This window comes from Corythoichthys intestinalis, chromosome 1, assembly GCF_030265065.1.
Source record: "Corythoichthys intestinalis isolate RoL2023-P3 chromosome 1, ASM3026506v1, whole genome shotgun sequence".
Lineage (NCBI taxonomy): Eukaryota > Metazoa > Chordata > Actinopteri > Syngnathiformes > Syngnathidae > Corythoichthys > Corythoichthys intestinalis.
Genome location: NC_080395.1, coordinates 13,917,345 through 13,943,164, shown reverse-complemented (window position 1 = coordinate 13,943,164; position 25,820 = coordinate 13,917,345). Strand labels below are relative to the sequence as shown.

General features: G+C 40.1%; 1 protein-coding gene across 4 annotated transcripts in view; it reads left to right on the top strand.

Moving 5' to 3' along the window:
- The first annotated feature begins 1,440 nt into the window (after positions 1-1,440).
- Positions 1,441-25,820, top strand: part of LOC130922949 (zinc finger protein 585A-like) — a 46,483-nt gene continuing 22,103 nt past the window's right edge. For 2 of the 4 annotated variants that reach the window (XM_057848269.1, XM_057848247.1), the window contains exons 1-4: positions 1,441-1,566; positions 7,182-7,319; positions 10,745-10,990; positions 22,262-22,405. In XM_057848269.1, the coding sequence (XP_057704252.1) occupies positions 10,804-10,990; positions 22,262-22,405 (331 nt within the window). In that variant the 5' untranslated portion in view covers positions 1,441-1,566; positions 7,182-7,319; positions 10,745-10,803. The remainder of the gene's footprint in view (positions 1,567-7,181; positions 7,320-10,744; positions 10,991-22,261; positions 22,406-25,820) is intronic. The other 2 variants (XM_057848252.1, XM_057848260.1) reach the window with 2 other exon arrangements.

Below are 25,820 nucleotides of genomic sequence, written 5' to 3'. Positions count from 1 at the left end.
GGTCCGTAGTGGTGAAGAAGGAGCTGAGCCGAAGGGCAAAGCTCTCGATTTACCAGTCGATCTACGTTCCTACGCTCACCTATGGTCACGAGCTGTGGGTCGTGACCGAAAGAACAAGATCCAAGATACAAGCGGTCGAAATGAGTTTTCTCCGGCGGGCGGGTGTCTGGGCTCTCCCTTAGAGATAGGAAAAGGAGCTCGGCCATCCAGGAGGAACTCGGCGTCAAGCTGCTACTCCTCCGCGTTGAGAGGAGCCAGCTGAAGTGGCTTGGGTTCGGATGCCTCCTGATGTCCTGGGCATGTCCCACCAGCGGGAGGCCCCGGGGACAACCCAGAACACGCTGGAGAGACTGTCTTTTGGCTGGCCTGGGAATGCCTTGGGATCCTGCCGGAGGAGCTGGTTAAAGTGGCTGGGGAGAGGGAAGTCTGAAAGGGTTAATTATTGTTTATTGACATGAAAATAATACAATAATTTATAATTTACAAAGAAATGCTACATCTATCATGATGCTTATCGGTGAAACGGCTATGATCCCTCTTCAATGTGTCTTCCACTGTCAGAGGCGTAGCAACGGGTCCCCGGGGGCCCCAGGCAACAAGCAACATGGGGCCCTTCGAGCGTGTGCAAGTAAGGGGGACAGTTGGACTTGGAGCAATAGAAGAAAGAGTAGCAACACAAAAATACCACCATCGGATGCAGAGGTATATACTTTTGTGTGAAATCAGTAGTCAGATTGGCCCTACGACCCACCAAATTCAAATTATTCCGTAAAAACCACTGATTGGTGGACTACTGACTGAAATGAGTATTAAATTCGCTAATAAAATTGTTTAGGATTATTTTAGATACATATATGTTATATTTTTCTTATAGAGTATTTGGCGAGGAATACGATAGACCCATTAATAGACTTTTTGGGAAAAATACCCATTTCTTTAAGTAGTCACATGAATAATGAGATGGCCTGTGAAAATCAACATTAAAAAACTCGGCAAGGACTTTTCAGAGAGTACTTGGTGATTCTTTAAACAATCATGTGGTATTAATAGCTGATTGGGCTTTCTTAAACATGTATAATCTACGTGACATGGTTAGTGCTGATTGGGATTGATAACAGAATCGTTAGATAATCTGCCAAATGATACCATGGTATTGAAACACTCCCTTCACTTGTCGCTGCGACAGTGCAGTAAAGCTGCTTGTGCTAAATCTGTTGGCCCTCTGGTGCCCCCTGCTGGCTGGGGGCCCTGGGCAATTGCCTGGTTTGCCTAATGGGACGCAACGCCTCTGTTCTGTTGATGTATTTTGATTTTCCCGTTATAATATCAAAATATAGATTGAGTCGTACAAGTGAAACATTTTTTCCTGAACGGGAGGTTGTCATTTTGGGATGTTTTTTTATTGAACGGGGCAGGTTTTAAGCTGTGAAAAGGCTGGAGACTGTCTTTTCAATCTGGCAACCCCATTTTGGTTCGCGACATAGCCGCGCTGGAGTTGCAGTTCTTCGTGTCATCTTCGAACCAAAGGCGCTCCTTTCAAAGCATTCTTATCGGATAAGTATCGAAGTAAGCGTTTAGTGTACTAAAACATCCCGATTTAAAGCTTAGTGGAATTCGTTTGGCTTTGCGCTGGAGCTTCCCATGCTCTTTTAGCTTAGCTTTGTTTAGCTTAGCTCGCTAGCAAGACACACTTCCATTTGTATACATGATGCTACCTTCATGCCTTGTCGTAATAATCAATATTTATTTATTATTTTTATCATAATACTGAGCGGTATAAGAAGTATTTTCTACTGGAGAAGTGGGATTTTACAATGAAACACGAGTTTCCGAGATGGAAGGACCTTTTACATTTCAAAATGGCAAAGCACGAACAAGAACTTGTGGATGCAACGAAACGAAGTTTTTCATTTTTTTAAAAAGTAGATTTATGGTCAATTTGCACGTTTTTTTAGGCCAGCACATTACAGTGATCCCTCGCTCATTGCGGTTAATGGGGACCACAACCCGCCGCGATAAGTGAAAAACCGCGAAGTAATGCCCCCCCGCCCCCCAAAAAAAGAGTGTTCAATGTATTTATTCAGATTTATCATTGTAAAGAGATACATATAAGACGTTTGTCACCTTTTCTCCCAAAGTATAATTTAAAAAAAGTTTATGTGTATGTATCAGAGGTTGCGCTAGACATTTTCGTTGTCTCTCATTTTGACTGACAGGGTCATAAAAATCCGGTCATAATCTATTTTTACCCATCAATTAAATTTTTAAAATGATAATGATGACATATTCAATAGTATTTAGTTTTCATTCATTTTTAATTAATATTGTAACGCTTGCTTGGCGGCGAAAAATTAGACACGGAAGTCGTGGTATTTTTCTCCCTCTTTTTACTCCGCTTATCGCCAACAACACCAACAAAACAACAACTCCGCCCCCAAAGAAAAAGAGGCAACTATATAGACCCCAATCACCAACGTCACACAATGATCTTAATTGTGGTTGTCAGCCCAAAATCTTCTAAATATATATTAAATGCATCTTACCAGATATAAAATGACTACTACATAGTCTGTGGTGATCGTTTGGTGCCCAGATTTCTTGTCGAATTACTGCAGTCCATCTCGCTCTCCTCTTCGGGTCTCTCAGAATACGGTAGAATTTCAAGTCTCTCCATCTATTTTCTCTGTTACTGCAACCAACCGCCACACACGCCTTCACCATTTTGATTATTAATGTTAACGAGCAGAAAAACACGCTGTAATAGGAGGCATGTACGTAGCGGTAATGTGTACACACGACGAGCTGACACACAATATGGCGGCTCCAGTCAGGGGGGGCGGAGTTGTGACGTCATGTGATTGGGGTCTATACACAGGCGGCAATCTAGTCCACCGATTGAATGACGCGCTGGCACACCGGGTGCACCAATAAGAACCTCGCGTTGGTGTGTCAATCACGGTGCCGCCGCCAGACCCCGGTGACGCTACAATATTCTGACAGAATAGCCAATGACGTCATGCATTAAGAGAGACAATAGCTAATTAATATGCTCACTCGCCACCCTGTGGTCTGGGGTGTGAATTGCAACCTGTCAAAACGACGGACGGACTTCAGTTTTTTCCGTCACCGTTTTAAAAAAACGGTCAACGACGGAAAATATTCGGTTAACGCGACCCTTGGTATGTATATGTAAATATATATATACATATATATATATATATATGTAACCGGTGTGTCAGCATCCCCCCACAACGGACCTGCGTGTACCAGTTACATATATTTGGGTTGTCAAATGATTAAAAATTTTAATCGAGTTAATCACGGCTTAAAAATTAATTGTAATTAATTGCAATTCAAACCATCTCTAAAATATGCCATATTTATCCATAAATTATTGTTGGAAAGATAACACACTTGACGGATACATACATTCAACATACTGTACATAAGTACTGTATTTGTTATAACCATAAATCCACAAGATGGGATTAACATTATTAACATTCTTTCTGTTAAAAGGATCCACGGATGGAAAGGCTTGTAGTTCTTAAAAGATAAATGTTAGTACAAGTTATAGTCATTTTATAATAAAAACCCTCAATGTTTTTGTTTTATTAAAATTTGTAAAATTTTCAATGAAAAAAACAAGCTAGTAGCTCACCATTGTTGACGTCGCCGAGCGGTGAAGTCACATGGGCTCCCTGCCGTTCTTCCACAGTGTCTTTAACTACGTAAGGTAGTGATTGAAATAAACCACTAGATGTCAATGGCGAGTTTTAAATGGCTTAGAAATCAAGCCAATGAGTATGTTTTGTCCCTCGACTAACACCTTAGTTCCCTGTTTACTGGTCCATTCATTGTACGTCACGGTCATTTGAGTGCTGGCTTCACAACGTACGAGACCTCTGATAGTTTGTATATTGTGACTAAATATTGCCATCCAGTGTATTTGTTAAGCTAAACGAAATGTTTGGATAGAGTTTGACCAAAGTCTGAGTAAGTTTTAGGTGTATTTTGCATAGCTATTTTGATTGGGAATGCCAGTTCTCTTGCATTGTTGTTGTGAGAATAGGGCCTCATTAATATGGATTGAAGCACTTTTCTTTTTGTGAACATAATTTTTTTTTATCGATAGCACAACAAAAATAATATTCCTTTCACTAAATGATACTTATGTTTGTTGTGAAGGAGTTGCAGAAGCTTATGCCAGCAATCGGCGCGGTCCAATGAACGCCTGTGGACACTCTCCTTTCTCTGCCTCTTAGGCTACCTTCATACTGCAGGTTTTAATGCACAAATCCGATTTTTTGTCATGTTTTTTTGGCGTGCCTGTTCAGACTGCCTTTGTCCATTGAGACCTTTCAAGTTTTTCGCATGCACACTAATTCGCAGTCCGACACACGCTGAGCACGAGGACCCGCAAGCGTAGAAGCATAAAAAAAAGATGACTACACATGCTTGCTGTCATCCGTCATTCCAGGGCGATAATCTTTTGATTTCCAAAAAGAGGACACAAATAACAGACATAAATAATCCCCGTTTATGCTTATTTTCAAAGTTTATATGGATCGATAGCATGCACGCACTGTCAGTGCATGTCACACACACGTACGGGTAGTTTGCTCCGACTCTCGGCCGTGTAGGCAATCTTAAAATATTGCTCATATAGAGCAGAGGGAAAACCGATCATTTTCAGGCTTATCCTCAACCCATTTTAATTTTTTTATGAATGTTGCCAAGCCCGACCAACCCTTCCCCAAAAGCCGTGTTCAAGTCGAGCTAGGCGCTAACAGACAGCTGCACCGCTACCGTAGCACGCCGTCTCTCTCGCTCTTTGATGATGTAATTTTTGCATTAATTCCGATTTGGTAGACTTACCAGTTCAGACCGCCGCGACAGTCTGAAAAAATGCGGCCCAGATCAGATTTAAACTACATACGAAAGTGACCCCGATCGGATTTGAAATGGTCCACTTCTATACGACTTGTCCCGTTCAGACCGTCAAGTTAATGCCTCACTCGAGTCGGAAAAACACGAAAAAATCGGATTCGTGCATTAAGACCTGTAGTATGAACGTAGCCTTAGTTCTCAATGTGCAAAAAACTGCGTCATTGTAATCTGTTTGAGGCAATGCATGAGCGGGTCAATCCGCGCATGTGATAAATGCGTCAAATATTTTAACGTGATTAATTAAAAAATAAATTAATAACTCGGACCACTAATAGACCCCAATCACCAACGTCACACAATCACGTGATCGCTGTATTGTGCCGCCATATTGTCCGTCATTGTGTGTCATATTGTCAATGATCGTAGTTTGCAAAGGTGGATTCACTTGCAAATGATGGAAGCCCCGGTGTTTTCAGACGCTGTAAACTCATTGGATGAGTTGCATAAAAGCTTCGGTCGATCCAGTCGCCAGATCCATATTTGATGCCCAAACCGATGTTTCCTCCCGTTCGGTCCCATCCCGTGCGCCAGAGCTCGTCCTCAGACCACAAAATTTCCAATCATACTCCAGTTTCTGTCACGATGAGGAGTCGGGTACCCAAAATTGGCACCGGCCCGAATATAAACCGACATTTGCTGAGCTGAGCGTCACCATTGTCACGATTGTAAAATGAAATTTGATCGACGACGGGCCGGTGTGTGCCGAAAAATAGCTGCCCTGCGTGAAATGTTCCCCCTGCCGGGAGCGCTTATTTATTAACGACTTATTGATGTGAAAACATCAAATGTTTTCATGGACGCATTACAGTAATGGATTTACGACTGTAAGATCTGTTTTAAATAATTAAATTACACAAAATATTAGAAATGTATTTTAGTAACAACTCGTGGACTGGGCTACATAACCATCTTTGAACAGAAATGTATTAGTCTACAGGTTTTCACGACCATATCCCAATGACAATCACACAGGTATGACATTTATTAGTTCAAGCAGAGTAAAATAATACAAATTCACGGTACAAGAAAGTCGTTTCTGTGTGGGCGCTCCCGTCAGGGGGGACATTTCACGCAGGGCGGCTATTTTTCGGCACAACACCTGTTGTTGCGCTCACCTTGCTGCGCGATAGTGGCGACGAGCTTCGTAGTCTCCGTCTGATGATGTCTGCGATCGTGTTGGCATCATGTTGATGTTTTCGCCGCTGTCTAACGGCTGTCGACAGAAACGCATCATGGACCGAGATAAACAAACCGTGCTGCTTTCGAGATTTGCCCTTTTAACAATAGGCACACAGCAACTACTAAAATGACCGTTTATCTTCTCTGTTACTGCAACCAACCGCCACACATCCCTTCACCATTTTGATTAATCAATGTTAACGATTGTCAGGAAGGTTTTTGGGTTTGTTTACTAGGCGATGATTCCTTTAGACAAGCAGAAAAACACGCAGTAATATGGATGTAATATAATGCTGCCTTCAAACGATGTGAAGGCAGCATTATATCCATATATACTGTATTTTGTTTTAGGGTGTGTGTGTGTGTGGGGTGGCGGGGGGGGGGGGGGCACAATCTTGGTTAGCATTCAAGTGAGTAGATTTATTCATATTTAGAGTTGTCCGATTTTATCAGGTAGCCAATAATATTGACCGATAAAAGCATTTTGAAATAATATCTGATAATACCGACATCTGTCCAAGGGCTGACCACAGCTTAGCACAGCCACTGACAGCCATTGACGTCCAATCCGTTTGAAACTGGGAGGGATGGAAGCTAGTGATAACCTCATTCTAATTCATAGCAGAAAGATTAAATTAGCTTGTTTTTCTATTTATTGGTGTTTTTGTAGAATGATTTCCTGACCAATGTATCAATAATTGTTGTATAGCCACATCATGAGATCATCCTTATCATAGGCCTTGTATCGCAAATCGTATTGTATCGTGACCTTTCTCTCTCATACACTTTTTAATATGTGCATTCCGATAAGTACGCTTGTGTGAGGGCACAAATGAACCCCGTAAGGATTCACCAGCGGAAATTGCCCAACTGTACACAGTGGAAAATTACAAAGTCGTAGCCTAACCCCTTATATCTAAAGAGGAGGAGAGTTCATTTTGTATACAAAAAGCTGAAGACTAACAGAACAGCAATTAACGGATATGTATAACTGCACATACTGTAATGATATGAGAATATATTCCTTCACATGTTTCTTCCTTATTCCAAAGATAATCACACACCAGGTCCCGGAGATAGAAGTGTGTCTGAAAAAGGACAAGCGAAGTGGTTAAGCTACATCTCCCCTGCAGACCTCACTGGCCAATCCATTGCAACGGTTCCTGCGTTAAGTGACTACTTTGGGAGCGGTAAGTTTCTCTTTGGATTGTTCATAACCATTGTTCTTTTTGTCAAGGATGACGATAATGAAAATATTTCTTCAATTTTTTTCACGGCAATTACGTGATGATGTCAAGCTAAAAACGTGTCTCGGGAGACGAGACGTATGCCTGTTTTCGTCTGACGAGACGACATCGAGACGAAAATGGTTTCCGTTGTTTGTTCACAATGTGTGATATTTGCTAATTGTATGTGTAGTACGTGCATAGTAGCAGTGTTTGGGTCGTGTCACTCATGTGACATGTCCTGAGGCCCCCTTCTTCACTGGAATGTAGGTTGTCCTTCAAGCTAGGTAGTGCTCCAGGTTTACTTATTTTGAAACACATGGTAAGATTTGTTTTCTTATATTGGCCAGAGAAAATAGTCAGTTTCTTTAGTCTGTGCTGAGCCATCATCGCGCACTAAATTTAACTCCAGGCCTGTTAGCTTTTTCATCAGGAGCACATGTGCTCGCAAATTAAGAAATTTAGGAGCACAGAAAAAAAATTGAGAGCAATTTTTTGCGGCAGGAGTTGGGTCAAACTCCTCTAGAGTTGGCCCCTCCAGAGTGATCCTCGTTAGCTCCTCTGTCGTAGATTCCACTAGGCTGCTTCTTTTGCTGCAGAGAAGCCCATTTCACACTGGGCAGCTGAAATAGGCAGCACCAAGCTTTGAGTTGTCAGAGAGGTCCACTACTAAGATTCATGAACCTTGGCCAGTACTTAGATTTGTGGATTGCCAGTGCCCCAAAAATGAGAAATGTTACCTACCATCTACAAAAACGACTTGGGATGTCCCGATCACGTGATCGGAAATCGGGCCAATCGAGCCATTTTTCAGAGGATCGGAATCGAGTGAAAAGATCGGGTTTTTAGTTAAAAATATATATTGTTTTTTTCTGCTTTTATCTGTTGGTATTGACTGGAATCCACGTGACCTTCAACTTTAACATGATTTCCAGTCCCTGCGCTGGACACACAGCCCCATAAAATGATAGACCCACCACCAAATTTTACTGTGGGTAGCAAGTGTTTGTCTTGGAATGCTTTGTTCTTCGTACGCCATGCGTACCGTCCTTTGTTATGCCCAAACGACTCAATTTTTGTTTGATCAGTCCACAGAACCGTATTCTAAAATGAGGCTGGTTTATCCAAATGCGCTTTGGCATACCTCAAGCACTCTGTTTGTGGAATGTGCCCAAAGAAGGGTTCTTCCACATTACTCTCCTATACAGCATCTCTGTGCAAATAACGCTGAATAGTCGACCGATGCATAGTGACAACATCTGCAGCAAGATCATGCTGTTGGTCTTTGGAGCTGGTCCGTGGGTTCAATTTGACTCTTCTCCACCATCCTTTGCCTTTGGTTATCCGAGATTTTACTTGGCCTGCCATTCAGGACGTTAAATTGAACTGTGCCCGTGGTCTTCCATTTCCTTAATATGTTCCTAACAGCGGAAACTGACAGCGGAAATTTCTGCGACAGCTTTTTGTATCCTAAACTATAATGTTGAAAATTCTTTCAGGTCTCAGGTCAACGTCAGCCAGATTATCGAACAAACTGAGTTCCAAAAATTAGTACTAAAGATTTTCTAATCAATAAAAACACAAGGGTGCCTTGTTGACTCTGACCTTTATTAGGAATGTGCCATCTTAGGCACCCCACGATTCGATTCGATTACGATTCAGGGTGCTACGATTCGATTATTGAACGATGATCACAGTATTGACGATGATCACGGTTATCACTATTATTGATGCATCGTACATTACCAATTAATAAAGTAGCCAAACAAATTTATGTCCATTATTTTTTTTTAAATATCCTAATGATTCAACACGGACGATGGAAACATGCCCATACAACAAAAACCTGCCCTTCAGCTGCTTTTTTATTTATTTTTACAAGAAAGTGCAAAAACATTAACCATTTTAAAGTCTTTACTTATTTCTCTCAACAATACAATCAAATTTACACTGGTGGAATGAATTCCACATTTTCTGGAAACAAAGAGTCTTTAGAAATAAGACTTCTTTTAACCAATTTACTTTGTTTTCACAGACTTCTGTACTATTTTGCATGTTTATAGTGTTACCACTGTACTTAATCATGAATATACACGTTCTGCATATGAAATACACGTTAGTGAATTAGCTAATTAGCTTAGCGCTCGGCACTAACTGTTAACATCTCAAAAAACAACAACAATAAAGGCTAAACAGTACAAGATGGTTAGTGTACTCACCTCCTACATACGCACATGGGTCTTAGCAACACACTTAGGACGTTTTTCAATTGCGATGACTTGCAACTACTGCAGCACAACTGAAAGACAAGGAGCAACGAACTATCTCTCTTCCCCTCTCGCTCTAAAAAATAACTTGCGCACAGAAGCGCGACCGCCTGTCTCATACCTGCCCGTCTCATACACAAATTTATTTTGGAGTCTTTTGAAGAGGAGTAAATTCCTCAGTCATTAACTGGCAGAATCCATCATAACGTTGTGCGTCCGTTAAAGGTGTCCGGGCGGCAGGCATGTCTTTAATTTAGATCCGTTACAAGTGGCTGTCATAAAGTTATGAGGGAAAATCATGTTTTTGAACTTTTATGAATCGTAATCGAATCGCGATGCATGCAATAATCGATTTTTTGGGAACTCCCTTACTTTTCATATCACTGTATATGAATACATTATGGTCATGTCATGTGGAGTCAACCAAACAGAGTAAGTCATCTGGTGAAAATTATTTTAATATTGATAGCATAACATATATTGCAAACCCTCAAAAAGTCAGTTTTTTCCAATATTGTTCAGCCTTACCTGACATCCAATATATTTTGACTGATTTGGACATTGGATTGGAATTCTTTTATAAAAGGCACACAAAATCAGACAAAATAGGCCTGGACTTTAAAGGGTTAAAGGCTAAAGAAACATAGCATATTTTCTCTTGCCAAGATAAGAAACAAATATTACCATTTGTTTTAATACAAACAAGTCTGGAGCACAGCCTCACATGAAGGCCATCCTAAACACCGGTGAGGATGAGAGGGCGGAGCACGTCACATGAGTGACACAACCCAAACACTACTACGAGTCTGGCTGACTAACTACACGTACAATAAGAATATGTCCCACAATGTGAACATATGATGGAAACTATCAATCATTTTTGTCTCGTCAGACAAAAACTGTCATCTTTCTTTTTATGTTTTAGTCTTCCGAGACACGTTTTTATCTCGTTATTGTCTCGTCATGAAAAAAATGTTCGTTGACAAAATATTTTCGTCATTGTTGACGAAAACAATAGTATGACACAATGTAACACAAGGTAATTTAAAATGTATCATTCATAGCAGAATTGGAGTCTGGCAAATCACTTGATTTTTTTTTTTTTCAACCTGTGTCCCGTAGAAGATCTTCACTCTGAGAAGCACGATACCGCTCACGTCAAAAAGGAGTCTTAATCGGCGATGCCGCACATCAAACAGGAGGTGGAGCCAGGGACCGCCTGCATTAAAAAAGAAGAACATGAAAATGAAATTCCCAAGTTTCCGATGACTGTCATTGTGAAGAGCGAAGAAGATGAAGGTCCAAGCGAAGAGAGCGGTGCAGCGAAACCTTCCAGCGACTGCTCATTTCAACACCCGACAACAAAAGGTGAGGGACAATCTCAATCGGATGGCCTCTTAGCTACGCCCTCGGACAGCGACGACGTAACATCACACTCTTCTGACTATAACACTAATGAGGAGGATGTTGACTTTGGCCAAAATGCATCGAAATTCTTAAACAAGTCATCATTGGAAAGAGAGACAAAAGAATGTGTTGTTGGGAAACCTTTTCCCTGTTTACATTGCGATAAAAGATTTTCTCTGCAGAAACTGTTAAAATTACACATGTGGGCACACGCTGAAGAAAAGCCTTTTACCTGCAAAATTTGCGATAAAGGATTCTCTCAGAAGGGAGATTTAAACAAACACGTAAGAAGACATACGGGGGAAAAGCCTTTCGCCTGCCTACTTTGCAATAAAAGATTTCATTGGAAGCATCAGTTAACAACACACACAAGAATACACACTGGAGAAAACCTGTTTCCCTGCTCAGTTTGTGGTAAAAGATTCCTTCACAAGGGAGATTTATGCGCACACGCAAGACGACATACGGGGGAAAAGCCTTTCGCCTGCTCACTTTGCGATAAAAGATTTTCTTGGAAGCAACAGTTAAGAATACACACACGTACACATGCCAAAGAGAGACCGTTTGCGTGCACATTTTGTGATAAAGTATTCTTCGACAAGGGAAGTTTAAAAAGTCACACCAGAACACACACCGGAGAGAAGCCTTTTGCCTGCTCACTTTGCGTTAAAAGATTTTCTACCAAGCAACAATTAATAAGACACACGTATACTCATTCTGAAGAAAGGCCTTTTCCCTGCTCAATTTGTAGGAAAAGTTACATCACAGAGGTAGAATTAAACAATCACGCAAGAACACACAACGGAGAGAAACCTTTCGCTTGCGTAGTTTGCGGTAAGACTTTTTCCTTAAAGGGAACCCAAATAAAACACACTAAAACCCATGCTACGGAGAAACCTTTTTCCTGAGCAATTTCCAGTGTTTTTCAGTCAGCCTTTTTAATTTCCATCTTAGTCATATTTTCGTCATTTCAAAATTTGTCATTGTCTAGTTTTAATCAAAGTTGACTGTATATGTTATCTACTGTAAAATTGATAACTAAAGTTTTAGTCCACATAACCTCTCGGAGTGACGAGACGTGAAATGGACTGATGCGTAAGGTTTCTTTATTTTTGCACACGCAATCCTTAGGTCACTTGTGAAATGGTAAAAGTTATACGAACAATTCATCTTCACAATGAGTCAAGAATAAACTAGAGATAAATCGATAATCGGCTGACTGATATTTGGAAATTTGATGTATGTCGGTGTCAGCCTTTTAATCCGACTGGCTGATATGAAATAAATCAATTAAAACTGGGTGATTTTGGCTCCGATGCAGCCGCGCTCCTCTCTCTCTGTAGTACTAATATTCACCCCATCCTCTGATGGTTTAAATGGTAAATTGAGTTACGCTTGTATTGTGGCTTTTTACCACTATATCCTCATCTACCTCCTGGTGACTAGGCATGTGCCGATATGAGATTCTGACGGTATGATAACCTTAAGCCAAAATATCACGGTTTCATGGTATCGCAGTTACAGCTCTAAAATGTGTTACTTTGAGATGTATGGGTTAAAAACAAAATAAAACTTTTTTTCCTTTGAAAAGGATTATTTTTCAAAACATAACTTAGATTTTCTGAATAAGATTAAAATAAATGCAGTCCTTTAGGTGAACCTAAGCCCACAGCTCAATCTTATTACCATCAGAACAAAAATAATTTCATTATTTTCCATGAAAAGCACGTCTGTATGACTCTTATCATGTTTACATTGTACACACTTTTTCAACACAGTTGCCAGAGAGAAAAAAAACACGTTTTACCACCGTTAGACACACTAAACACGCTGGAGTTACCTCTCGTAGCTGGTGGGAAACGTTCATGACTGTGTTTACTAGCCTTTAAGTTTGTATAAATGCGAGATCATATTCGAGGCATTGCCTCCACTACAGCCACCCTCCGCAAACTCGTTTTACATGTCGGTTGGCTCTCTTCCTCTAAGCTGCGGCCGTCTGTAACTTTTCCGTAGCCGAAGTATTCCCCATCCCAGCAATTTCGTTTTCTTCGAGGGGGGAAAAAGTTCAGGAGTTTCACCTCCTCCAGCCATCGTATAGCACAACTGACTCACTTACACTGAGCAACAGCTGGTGGGGGAGGGTTGAGCCTTGCAAATGCAAAATAAATAATCGCTGATATAGGGCTGGGCAATATGGCCTTAAGTACGTATCACGATAAATTGAGCAGATTTACCTCGCTAACGATAAATGACGATAAATTCGCCCAAGCGGACTGTTATATAATTTGAAAATTTGAATCAATGCATGGAATACAAATTAACCGTTTCTCGTTAAATTTATTTACCAGCTTTCAATTTAACAATTGCACATGCAGTGTAAACATTAAGTATTAAAAAAAATCTTGTAAACAATAAAAATTCTAGTGTGAACATTTATAACCGCTTGTATGACTTGAAAAATGTACAACATTATCAATATGACGACTGTGCAAACATGTCATTCTAACACAAATGACTTGCAGCTGTAACAGTACACTTCAGACAACTTATTGGTAATGGCTGCTGTGACATTTTTATTCAACACAAGTGTTTACGTCAAGGTTTCAGGTTTTTTTTTCAGAACATTTTTTAATACATGCACCCCCCACACAGACACAACCAGATTAAAGCTGTATTGCTCTGATGCCAATGAAACATTTAAGATTTTATGATGGCAGAATAAAGCAAACACATTCAGAAAAATAGCTGTGGCCATTAAACTGTCATATTTTATATAGGCTTTACTGTTGGATTATACTTTATGCTGAGTGCTTTACCATCATGAAAGCTTTCAGAGAAATCACACAGAGATACCAAATAACGCGACATAATGATTGCTACATGAAGTCCGTGCCCAGTCCACTCATTAATTTCAGCCGTTTCGACAAGGTTAGAGCCGCTATCCGACTCCATCACGTTCATATGTACCGTTAGCCGCTAGCGTTAGCCTGTGGCTTGGCTACCAGAAGAAAGCACTGAAAGCATCCTCTCCTGAAATCGTGAGAACAAGGGAGGACAGCGGGTGAAAGCCCGTCTGGAACCCGCCAAGAGTTTACTTAATGTCGGGTGAAAGTTTGGCGAAGCTAACTTAAGCCCGACTCCATCCTGTTTACTTGTAGTGTTAGCCGCTACCGTTAGCCTACCGGGCTTCTGTTTGTTTGGCTTCCTGAAAACCACGTGACTCCATACGTAAGCACACTGTCTGCTTTCTTAAAGGAGAATGAACATAGCCGAACAACACAGAGTCAAAGCGGGATGAAAAGACTATATTTTCTTGTTTTATTAAATTATCGAATTTACCGACATGGTCTAAATTGGTCTGAATTTCGGTAACGGTAAATTTTCGGTTTACCGCCCTGCTCTACGCTGATACCTTTTTGCGGTTTTGAAACCGTGAGGTTTAAATACCACGGTATAGCTTGAAACCGGTAATCGGCACTTGTCTACTACTGCAGCACCTGGATTAACCTGGGATTTAGTAAATTGCTCAAGGATACTAAAACAAGATAATCAGGGCGGAGAATCGAGTCCACAACCTCTTGGTTGGGGAACGACTACTCTACCACTGAACCACGCCAACCCCTGAGTGGCAGAGGCAGAGCCTCCGAAGAAAAAGCTGCTCTCACACACACTGGGGAGAGAGAGGAAATATTTTCTCGTGCAAGAAGCCCTGGACAGAAAACATCAGTGTTTGCTTCATTCAATTTTTTGCGCCAATTTTTACACTTTTACTGCAAAAATATTGGCTCTAAAAATCCTTCTAACTACTGTGTCGGTCCTGAAAAACCCATATCGGTCACTCTCTATGATAAACATTTACAAAACACATTCAAATGGCATACCTTGTGGGAACTTAGCTGTAATGTTTAAAAATGTTCCAGTCATTGCTCTTATCTTTCTATTCACTAGACTTATCACCAAAAAAAATGGCGCATCAACAACAGGATGGCAGTATAGTAAACTTGTCTGCTTCTGAGCAGTCCATGTTTGGGTCCATATTCGTGATGCTGCGCGCACACACCATTGATTCGACAGAGTTTTCACTGCTTTACAATGTTTCGAGAGTTAGTCTTGAGTCATGTGTGTTGTTAGATCCAGTGTGCCTCTGACAGAAGTGAGTAAATGAAGCCAATTGTTTTGTTTGTATTCCTTGTTGATGAGATGTTGCTAACTAGCTTATTGCTCTGTGCTAAGTAGCGATTATGCTAATCGGTGTCTTTAGTAGGAGTGGGAACCTCAGGGAACCTCACGATACGATACGATTCACGATAACGATTATCTCACGATATCACGATACAGCAATTATCGATATATTGGTCAGAAATTTGATACATGATATTCTGCGATACAACTGTTGAAACGAGGGGGAAAAAAAGATATTTCCAAATAGAAAAAATACTGTTTAAGTCTTTTATTAAACAGTGACACCTTTTTTGTGCAACATTGCTGTAAAATATAAATCTACTGCAAATTGTGTACCTGCACATATAGAGGAAACAAACCACAACCAATGATATCTCTTGGAGAGATCATGATTAATGGCACCTTTAATTAAGTTTTAAATCTTTTTTTTTTTTAAATTAACAGTGCTGAAGGTGTCAGTCAGCAGTTGAGCTTGGAGTGGGGCAATGATAAAATTGGTGGGTCTTTTCTTTGTATATGACCTTTGTTGCCAAAAGCATTGGTTTGAGCACTTCCACCATCTTCGGCATTTGAGATGTCGGACTCAGTCAGTCACATTCTTCCTCACTTTAAAAACAACAAAATAAAACAAAAAATATTAGCTACTTAATAGCTTTTGAGTTGAAATCGTGTTTTTTTTTTGTGCTGGAAGTATTGAGTGAATTAAAAAAATGTGAAGTGAATGTATAGAAATTAAAAATGCAACAATTACTTATTTTTAATATGTAGGCTACATTAATTATGCACATGACCTTATACATCTAGGAAGCTATTCAAACCATTTTTATAGCTTATTGTATCAAAATGGCAGTAATAACAGTTTTTGTAGTAAACTAGATGGAAAGTGGTTCTCAAATAATATCAAATAAATCAGTAAATTCATGTAAGCTTGTTCGCTATTCATTTTCATCCAGTTTAGGGTCCTGGTTTATTTTTGATCATTCAACACCAAATGTCATAAAAATAATACATGTAAATTCAAAAATCAATTACCGTAATTTCCCGAATATAAGACGCACCCGTGTATAACGCGCACCCCAAATTTACTTGTAAAATCTAGGGGAAATTATTGTACCCATGTAGAACGCGCACCCTAATTTTAGCACCAATAAACAGAAGAAGAAAACAGAGCTCATCTACAGATACAGAAATGTCATTTTACTGACTGGTGAAACACAGCACAAGCATAGCACACTGGTAGTTCAAAACATTACCGTAAACTGACAATATGTACGGTAATAATATGATTTGACAACTTCTCCAATTTACCAGAATCCAGGAGAAAACAAAACAGTTGTGGCTTTTATTTTAAAGGCTGCTGTATAACTTGCTCATTTCATCATGATGAATAAATGTTTCATCCATGGATAGATACGGTAAAATAAAAGTGAGGCTAGAAGTCGGAAAACCAAAAGCACACATCGCTGTAAACTAACAAGAGGAACTATTGTTATTTGGGTTTCAGTTTCCCGAGGGACAGATATAGTTGACGGACACAGAAAGTCTGTGTTGTGTTACATTTGTTACGGTCCGAGTTGCGGAGCTACAATAAACGTTGACTCAAATGAGTTCAAGAAACTAAGTTCTGTGTAGGGCTGCAGCTATCGAATATTTTAGTAATCGAGTAATCGACTGAAAATTCTATCGATTAATCGAGTAATCGGATAAAACAAATATATTTTTAGGTGAAGAGCAATTATAAATATACATGAGAAAACAAGACATTTCATCTAATTTTGAACCATTTTCAGTCAATCAATGTCTTTATTTTCGATGTATATTGTTGAAAACAGCCAACAATTGCATCTCAGATGTAACTAGAATTAAAAAAAAAAAAAAAAAAGACATTCACTGCTTTCACTCAAAAAACTTTAGATCTTATTACAAAAAAATATATATATATCTTACCTAAAAATGTCGTTACGCTTGATAACACACATCACTTAAAAGTTTGGATTTTTTCCCACGTCTTTCAATTGAATTTCTCTTTGTGTCAAGCCATTTTTAAGTTCTAGTTAAGTTTTAAGTTAGTCTAAACTGTAAGTCCTGATAGGATTTTGAGTTTTTGCAGTGTTCAAAATAAATGTATGATACAAGCTGTATTGGAGCACATTAGCACCAGTGCTACTTGGTGTTTTATCCAGCAATGACTACTGAGCTAAAATTGATAGTTAGCATGATTAAGTTTTTATTTTACACCCTCATCACTCCACAATGCTATGTTATGTTAAAGCCTGTATGTAAGACACGTTAGCCAAGCATCGACAGTGGTCATAATTAATAGAAACCTAGCCCTCCGCAGGGCTAACGTGACTTCAGAACAGGAACGTTAATCTTATTTATTAGCGCTTAGCGCTCTTTATTAGCGCTTAGCGCTCTACTGCTTTAAGATGGCGGCTGTTTACTAAAGCTGCCCAGACGCGGCCGAGTCTGTCATTTAGCATCTAGTTCAACATACATGTGATCTCTATGAGACGCATGAGACGCTACCTGTACCAACGTAGCATCGTACGGGCTAGTATTTAGCAACGTCGGCGTTGTTTGTGGCGGCTGTCGGCAGCAGTAAGTTTTTTTTTTCCCCCCTTCTTCCTCTCCTCACGTGACAGCGCGTTGTCCCGCATTAAAAGTAGTCCGAGCAAAACGTGATGCTTTGAGCTGTCAAAATAAACGATTACTCGAAGTGAATAAAATTACTCGGATCAGTTTTTAAACTCGAGTTACTCGAGTTGCTCGAGTACTCGTTTCAGCTCTAGTTCTGTGCTTTATGAAGAGTGAAAAAAGCAGAATTTAACACAGACGAAATCATTGACCAATCAGAGTGAATAATTACCGTGTAACGAGTTATAACAGAATTAACCAGCGGAACTTATGTTGGTACGTTGTATAGTTCCCGGGGGGAGGTATTTTGTTGAGGGAGCAGCCGGAAAGATAGTTTTATTCTGCGGGTTGCATGTGAGAAAGAGATTCCTACCGTATTTTGTTGCAGCCTAAATGTCAATAAAGCAACGCGGATTAGCTCCGTTGTTTGATACTCCGCCTCCGACTCCTTCCCTAGCTCGCCACGACCGAAACAAAATGGTGACGTCACGTACCGTAATGGTCGGCAACCGATCGCCGCATACGTTTCTTCAACACAACATGGCCGTGTCAATAAAAAAAAAATCGGTCTTTATGTATACATATATATATATATATATAAGTTATATTTTTGTCTCCATCCTTGTACCCGTTTGTAATGTGCACCATGGTTTTACTAGTTGATTACGGGGGGAAAAAAGTGCGCGTTATTTTCGGGAAATTACGGTACATTGCAAAACTTTCTTAACTCAAGTGATGAAAGTGAAGCAGTAAAGAAATCTGGTGTCCACTTCGTCACCAGCTGCCAGTGAACCTTATTTTTGTTAGACAGTTCTTGCATACAGTAAAGTCCTTGTTCACCTTACTTCCTATCTTGTTGGTGTAAAATCTAAAGTGTGTCCACATGTGTTTTGTAGCAATATTTTTCTCACTACTTCCTTGACTGTTCTCACAAAGGTTTTTTATTTTTTTCAACCCACTTGGAGCTTCCTTTCTTCTTCTCTAGACAACTTGTGCGCACTTTACCTTCACTGTCACTCTTTAGCACCCCTAGTGGACCGCCAAGGAATTGCTCAACAAACATTGAGCAGTTCACAGCATCCATACTCCATTGTATGGCAAATAGGTCAAATAAAAGTATCGATACTTGGCGGGAGCATATCGATAACTGATCGGGTTGCAAAATATCGCGATATATCGCTGTATCGAGATATTGTCACACTCTTAGTCTTCAGGGTCTGTATTGTGTTTTGTAAAAGCATATTAGCACTTAGGTTATTGTTAGATAGTAAAGTTGTCTCATTTCTTTTAATTAAAAAAAACACACATAAACCCATTCATATCACAGCTTAGAGTCTCCGTTCAACAAAATTCTCCCTTCAAACTGTAAATTGTCATACAAGATAGTGGGCTTTGAAATTGGATTTGGATTGTATTTATGAACTATTTTTGGATAAAGAAACAAATTCATTAGTCTGCTTTATTCAATTGTGTTGTTTAGTTTTTTTTGTTTTCCTGAAAATAAATGAGTTATTGACGCTATTTATTACTTTGCGTACAGGGAAAACAAATGTCAATCAGCATCACTTTTTTAATTTGAATGAACAGGACTTTTGTCTGATATGTGTACTGAGAAATTCTTTTGGTATGTTATACTTAGAACATTTATTAAAAAACTTTAACAAGTTTTATGTACATAAAAAGGTACAGCTGTAGACCACAGTTATGTCAGGAAACGAATAAAATATTTTTTAAAGGAAGTGATCATCTATTTTGTATTCATTGTTAACTTACTACATGCTTAAAACAACTTTAAGTTAAAGTCATTAAAAAAACAAAAAGCGTCGCTAATGAATTCATCGATTAATCGTCCGATTAGTCGATTATGAAAAATATTTCTTTGCTTCGTTAATCTTTATTAACCCTGTAAGGTTCCGGACTATTTTGTCCGATTTTGCATGCCTTTGATGTTGCCTTTATATTTAAAGAAATATTGTTCACATTATTTTGGCTGGATAACTTTTTTCAGCACACCATAACCTTCATGTCCAAATTGTTGTTTTCTTCACCGACCAATTATAATCAACATTTGGGACCCAAAAAGACAAAAAAAATCAAAAAAAACTTTTGGTCAAAATTTGTAATATTGATGTCCTATTGACAACCAAACATGCTCGACGAACCGTTTGATCAGATTTATTCAACTTGCTCGGATAAACATTCAAGGGGAAAAAAATGATACTGAATAGTTTTATATTTGACAATTCAACACAACACCCATGTAACTCGGTCGATTGACTTCAAGCACAAATGAGAGTGAACCTCAACTTCCGCACATTCAACCAACCACCGGCACGTGGGTGACGTAATTCCAACGTGACAAGGCTTCAAAGATGACATGCGCACAGGACATGGTGGCGCCTCCCACGACTTTTAAGGGTTTCAAAAATGACATGCGCACCAGACGTGGTGGCGCCTCCCACGACTTTTAAGGGTAAACTAGAGATGTGACCAAAAATTTGGCGCCAAAAATAGCTAAAACTGAAGTCCTCTTGTGATTACATCATCAGATCACGGCAAGAAGCAACACGCTGGCTGACGCTACTGAGACAACATGGGTACCTCAAAACAACTGTCAAATGATCTGAAAGAAACGATTATTCAGCATTATAGTTTCGGGGATGGATACAAATAGCCTTTCCAGAAACCTCAGGAGTCTACTGTTAGGAACATATTAAGGAAATGGAAGACCACAGGCACAGTTAAAGTTAAAATCCAGAGTGGCAGGCCAAGTAAAAATCTTGGATAAGCGGAGGCAAAGGATGGTGAGAGTCAAATTGAACCCACGGATCAGCTCATAAGACAACATGATCTTGCTGCAGATGGTGTCACTGTGCATCGGTCAACTATTCAGTGTTGTTTGCACAAGGAGATGCTGTATGGGAGAATTGAGCTTGGTTCATGCTTCTGCGTCCAGCTGATGGTGTAGCTATGGCTTCGACCCTATGTTGTTGATGAGCATTTGAAGCTCTGCTTAGAAGTGACGCATTAAGCCTAATTTATGCTTCTGCGTTGCGGTGACGCTGTAGCGACGGCGTAGACCCTTCGTCATCCATGAGCATTCGTAGTTCTGCGTCAAGGGAACACGTTGCTCTGTAATTCACCGCCAAGCCACTAGAGGGGTGTGGCATTGTGTTTGTAGGGTTTTGCGGGGGACTCTTGTCGAATTCCTAGAGTTTTCTTCCAGTTTGACAATGGCAACGGAGATGGAACGCTTGAATGTGGATCTTCAGCTCATCAACATTGATCAACAAATGTTGATCATGCAAATTTTGAGGCATAGGTGACGCAGAAGACTTTTGCGGAGGTGGTCTGTCCGACTGTTGAAACCGCACAGAGACTGGCAATGACATTACAAATTTTAGCCTTGGGAGAAGCCAGCAAGCTGTGGCGTGGCTTCAAACTGGCGTTGAACACTGTGTCCAGCGTTTTGTACGAGGTCTGCAAAACATTGTGGACAGCCCTCCGGCCTGATTTTTCGCCATGGCCTACAACCAGCCAATGGGAAGCCATGGTAGATTTCTGGCGGCTATGGAACTTCTCAAACAGGAGGAAGCCTTGATAGTAAACACGTTATCATAAAAGCCCCGAGGCACTCTCAATCAGTGATGATGTATTGTTAAAACTGTCTGTTGTTGAAAATTAAACGTCAAAACAACTCTTTTGACACCAAACTGGTGCTTTTATCTTCATATACTTGAAGTGAAAATGTAAATAAGTCACAGACTCATAGAAAACATGTGTACTAAATAAATGGTTAAGTACATAAACAAAAAGTACGACATAAAGTGATAAAAAGCTGGCAGTTTTTGGCCGGCTGGGTCACCACTTCGTGTGGCTATTCGCTTCCGAACACGCACATACTTTTCTTGGAGGTTCTCCCATTATTTTATGCATTCGCTGACCTCCAGCCCAGTATTTTCAGCAATCAATTTCCACGAATTGCTTGCCATTTGGCAATCTTTATAATGCCTTGACGAAATATTATACAGGTGGTCATACTTGCGGACTTCTTCGATTATCCTCTCGTCGGCTTGGTCCATTTTTGAGTGTAGCGCAAGAATGTTTGTAAATGGCGCTGATTTCGCGCCGAACCGGAAACAACAGCTTGAGCGGACAAATCACAGTCCATTTGCGTACGTGACGCGTAGTCAGGATTTTGTGGAGGTGCACGTCGGGCTACGACGTAGGGACGTTATTCAGGTCTACGCTGACGGCGTAGGTCTGCCGTCACCGCTACGCAGAAGCATAAATCAGCCTTTACACTGTAGTGCGCCGCCCAGTCACTATGGGGGTGTAAACTTATCTTTCTGTGGTTTCGCGGCCTTTTGCAGGGCTTCACATTATAGAACTCCTTGGTTTCTTTAATTTCAGAGACGGAGCAGCTGTTTGTCGAGCTGGAGCTCATCGAAATCGAAAAAGAATTGCTTTTACTCCAAATGTTGAAACGCAGGAGATGCAGAAAACGTTTGCGGAGGTGGTCTGTCGGACCACTGGACGAGTCGAGGCAGAGAACGGGTGAATATGCCACACTTGTTCACAAGCTGAGGAGCATGGACATCAAGATGCACTTTCGATATTTTCGGATGTCAGCGGGCAGATTTAGCAATCTTCTTCGCTGAATTTAACCTTTAATATCACACCAGCAAACACACAGTATGCCATGAAAACAAAATGAAAGTAATTATATTTTGTGTCGACCAATCATAGTCCTTGCCTTTCATGTAGTAACGAGTCACTGCGACGCTTAGTCAGAATTTTTGGGAGCAACCCGTCAGGTGTAGGGTCTAAGCAGGGTACGCTGTCGACGGCGTAGCTACGGCGTCACTCCTGATGAGAAGCGTAACAACCCCTTAACATTGAGTAGCTAACGTTATAGCCAGGGGTGCACTTTTTTTTTTTTGCCCAGGTTCTCAGAGGAGGACCTGGAGATGTGACTTGGTCCTCACTGAGCTTGAGAGCCGACCCGCTTGATGTGATAAAATTATGACAAGCTTTACTTAGAGCCAATTACGTTTAATTAATTATATAAACAATTAACGCTTGATTAACATCAACTGGCACAACAAAATTGCCATTACTTTGAAGTGAAATGTAAAGAAATAAACATAAAAGCACTAATTCAAAATAAAGGGCATTCATATACAGCTCCCACATTAACTCCAAGCCTTTGTAAAAGTGGGATGTACTCCTCATAAGAGCTCATTGAACGTGCATGTTTAGCTTTGTGAAATGCGAGCAAAAACACTTTTGTCAGTGCATGGCGCTGTTCTTCAATAACTTTTTTCCGCCACTTGTCTATAGAGCGAGTGGGGTCCTGTCTGATATCGCAAGTTTGCTTAATTGCCACATGCTCTGTTTTTTCGTGCTTTTCAAAGTTTGGATGGCTAAAATTCTTTGACCCTACATAAAATGCGCTGCTCTTATTAACGACATTGGGATTGTCACGGAAAATGTTGCACCACATTTCCGTGCGAGCATCATTTGCTTCTAGCCATGGCACCTCCTGCAGCCACTTTTCAGCAAAAGTCCTTTTTTCTGGTAGCTCCGGTGACATCTCTGTCGTCTGTCTGTCTTTTGACGGGGGTGGGGGAACACGGAAATAATTACTCAGTGGGGCCTGCCTCTTTGACATTTTGAGAAGTGATTTTCTCGTGTCCACCGCAAATACAGTGGTCAGCCATCGGTACGCAAAAGCGTATGGAAGCCATTGAGGGCCAGCACGTTTGTCTACGTCCAGTACGCATGCGCGCATGCGGACCACTTATGTGCACCCCTGGTTATAGCTAGCTAGATATTCGGCCTGTGAGGTTTGTAGTTTATAAGTTGCGAGTGGTAGCATTTTGCCTCGTTTATAATAATGGTCTCTGTGAAGGTCAACACCATGGATATAATGTTCCACTGCATATTGCAACCCCCCTCTGTCAGCTTGTAGATGAAGTATTTTTATTTTTAAAAACAGGTCTATTGCCTGGTTTGCAGTGTTGTTTTTGGCAGCCATTTTAATTTTCGTGTTAGACTTTTGGACGATATTACTTATTAGTCTTAGTCATATTTTAGTCATTTGATAATGTGTTTGTTTTCATCTAGCTTTAGTTGACGTTTACTCAAAATGTTTTCATCTGTAAAATTCAAAAGTTTTCGTCCAGAAATAAAGGTTTTCAACAATTTGGAACGAACATTGACAGACGAGCACATATTGTAACGTATACAAGGACAATGCAAAGTTGGTGATAGTACACACAGAGCAGGAAAACAGTACATTATTTTCAATTAATTACCCCCACATGGACACCACAAACGGTACGTAAAAAAACCAAAAATAACATAAAATTGTCCGAGAGCTTAAGAGGACGCTCGCCGTCACATTAGCCTAATGCTAACACGAACATGAATGCTATGCTATCTTCTGGTTTATTGTGTGATGATCACTGAGCACAGACCTTTAAACACTAAAGCAACATTGCATATTCTCTCTTGCCAAGATAAGAAAACAAATCTTACCGTGTGTGTTTCAAAACAAGGAACTCTGGAGATTGGAGAGAACACTAGTGGGTTATCATATGAGTGACACAACCAGACACTGCTACGATGCAGTCTAACAAAGATAGAAATGTCACACATTGTGGACGTGTGACGCAAGCTGTGGCGCATTTTCATCTCGTCTCGTCAGACAAAAACTGGTATTCGTCTCATTACATTTTAGTCTACCAAGACATTTTTTCAGCTCGTTATTATCATGAAAAAATTGTTCGTCAATGAAATATTTTCGTTTCGTCACCGTTGACGAAAACAACACTCCTGCTATGGTTAGGGATGGGAATTGATAGGATTTTTACGATTCCGATTCCATTATCGATATTGCTTAACGATTTGATTCTTTATCGATTCTCTTATCGATTCTAATTTGGGGAAAAAGAAGAACAAACGTATTGATCGGCATCGAGTTTGTTTAATCTGAACTCACAACCTTACAAACTCACAACGAGATCAAAAGAGGCCCAAAGCCTCAATGTTAACTGTGGCAATAAGTGGCAAATACACAAGAATGTGTAACATTTTACTGAAACATTTATCTAATAGAAATAAAATATATTAGTATATATTGGCAGGTAGGTTGTTGTTCTGCCTTTGGCAATATGTGTTAAAGCAGGGGTCCCCAAACTTTTTCCTGTGAGGGCCACATAACCTTTCCCTTCTCTGATGAGGGGCCGGGGTCAGTTTGGAACAGAAAAAGTGTGACGATTGCAGAAGTGCATAAATGTAAAAAATTATTGTATTTCAGAAAGCCACAATCAAATAATCCTTTCTGGATTCTTCACGGAATGAAAGTAAATAAAATAAAAATAATAATATAATAATAATTAATAATAAAAACACTATTAATTAAATAGATAATAACCAAATAAACCTCTCTGAATTCTTCAAGGAAAAAGGCCAGGAAATAAATAACACGATTGAGAAAAAAAAAATATTCAAAATGGCCGGACCAAATGTGGAGGCGGGCCGTATTTGGGCCGCGGGCCGCAGTTTGGGCACCCGAAGAAATGCCGCATCCAAGCGAGTGAGCGAGCGAAGTGAGAGAGGGAAACACTTCTACGAGCCTACGTTCTTTGTTAATGTTAATATCTACACAGGCAAGGCCTGTATGTATCATCTTTTGTGTTGTTGTTGTTGTGTTTCCACTCGCGATCGGACACTTAAATCCAGTTGTGTAGTGGTTTGAACGATGTGCTAATGCTAGCGAACGAATGCTAACCATACTGTTATTAGCAGCTAATCATCGCTGATTTACGTTGATGCAAACCTGTTTGTTATTGGGGACGAAATTGATTTGTTTCATTTCTATTCTTAGTTTCACTCTTCAAGTTATGGTTGAATAAAGTCAGCAAATTATACCAACGTCTTCTACATCGTCATTTGAGAGTTTAGC